Genomic DNA, 1,256 nt, shown 5'->3' with positions numbered 1-1,256 from the left:
GGGTGGGGGGTGGGGTTTGTTGTAGGTCCCTGGGTTTGAAAACCCTGGAACCACTTGGACCTCGGATGAGCGTGGGTTGCTGTTTGGGTCCGTGAAGGCAGCCCGTTTAGGGAACGAGGGCCTCTCTCTGAAGCTCCGTGTTTAGGTAACAAGGGGCATGTGTACAGAGGCTCCGCAGGGAACGCGGGGTTGCTTATCGTCACTAGACTGCTTCCGTGCGATTCTGACTGGGTGGCCCTCTGCAGGGTGGGTGGGGAGGGGCGTGCTCATCTCCCCAGGAGCAGAGAGCCTCTTCTTCCTCCTGCAGACTGCCAGTGCTGCCGTCAGCAGCCCAAGGCCTAGCCCACTGGGCGCCACCGGGCGCCTCCCAAGCGCCACACGGTCCCAAGTCAAGTCAGATACTTACGGGGAGAAAAAGAACTCTGGATGCCCTTGCGAGCTACGAGCGCTGGAACTCTGGCAGCCACAAGGTGACCAGGAGGCCCCAAGCACAAGGGGGGAGGGGAGGAGAGAGGAGCAGCTTGGGTTTCCAGTGGTCTGAGAGCTCTCTGCTGCTCTCCGGACCCGGGTGGGGGGAATCACCCTTCTCTTCCTTAAGCCTTAATCATTTGCAGCCAAGTTTAGTTATGAACCGAAAAGTTCGGAGGGAGGGGAAAAAATGAGGTGCTGAAACCAAGGGCTCAAGTAGAGAGAAAACGGTTTGAGAATGATGAGGGTAACAAATGCACGAATGTGCCGGACACCATGGATGGACGGATGGATTGTGATAAGAGTTGTACGTCCCTAATAAAATAATTAAAAAACAACAACAAAAACCGACTAGTCTTCCTTTGACCTTTCCACACTAACCCATCTTCTGGGGTTAAAGTTACTTCCAAGTTCAGGAAAAGCACAGACAAACGCGGGGGTGGAATCCCCCTGCACTGGAGAACACGAACCCTCTGGGTGTGGCAGCCCGACAGGAAGCCACCCCGGAGCCCACTCCCTGCCCCGCACCTTGCATATAGCCTGCAGCTCCTCACTCTCCTTGTCATAGGAGGCCAGGAGGAAGCCCCCGTAGCGGCCGGCCCGCTTGCCCCGGCCCAGGTAGGCGCCAATCACCACGAGGTCCAGGGTGTCGCCCACGCCCTCCAGGTAGTCCTTCTTCAGCTGGGAGAGGATGGAGAGAGGTAAGGGGAGCCGTCCACTGCAGAGGCTCACGGGGACACGGATGGATGGACTTCCAAAGAGCGGGCCTCGGGAGGCTGCCGAGAGGG

At 58.1% G+C, this 1,256-nt stretch overlaps 1 protein-coding gene across 1 annotated transcript in view; it reads right to left on the bottom strand.

The window, feature by feature from the left end:
* Positions 1 to 1,256, bottom strand: part of LIG1 (DNA ligase 1) — a 71,054-nt gene that overhangs the window by 36,382 nt on the left and 33,416 nt on the right. Inside the window, exon 24 of the mRNA XM_045292649.1 lies at positions 997 to 1,149. Coding sequence (XP_045148584.1) covers positions 997 to 1,149 — 153 coding nt within the window. The remainder of the gene's footprint in view (positions 1 to 996; positions 1,150 to 1,256) is intronic.

This window comes from Echinops telfairi, unplaced genomic scaffold, assembly GCF_000313985.2.
Source record: "Echinops telfairi isolate 266 unplaced genomic scaffold, ASM31398v2 ScPeMD7_655;HRSCAF=1070, whole genome shotgun sequence".
NCBI classification, from domain to species: Eukaryota; Metazoa; Chordata; class Mammalia; order Afrosoricida; family Tenrecidae; genus Echinops; species Echinops telfairi.
Note: the sequence above shows the minus strand (reverse complement) of the source record. Positions and strands in the feature narration are given on the sequence as shown.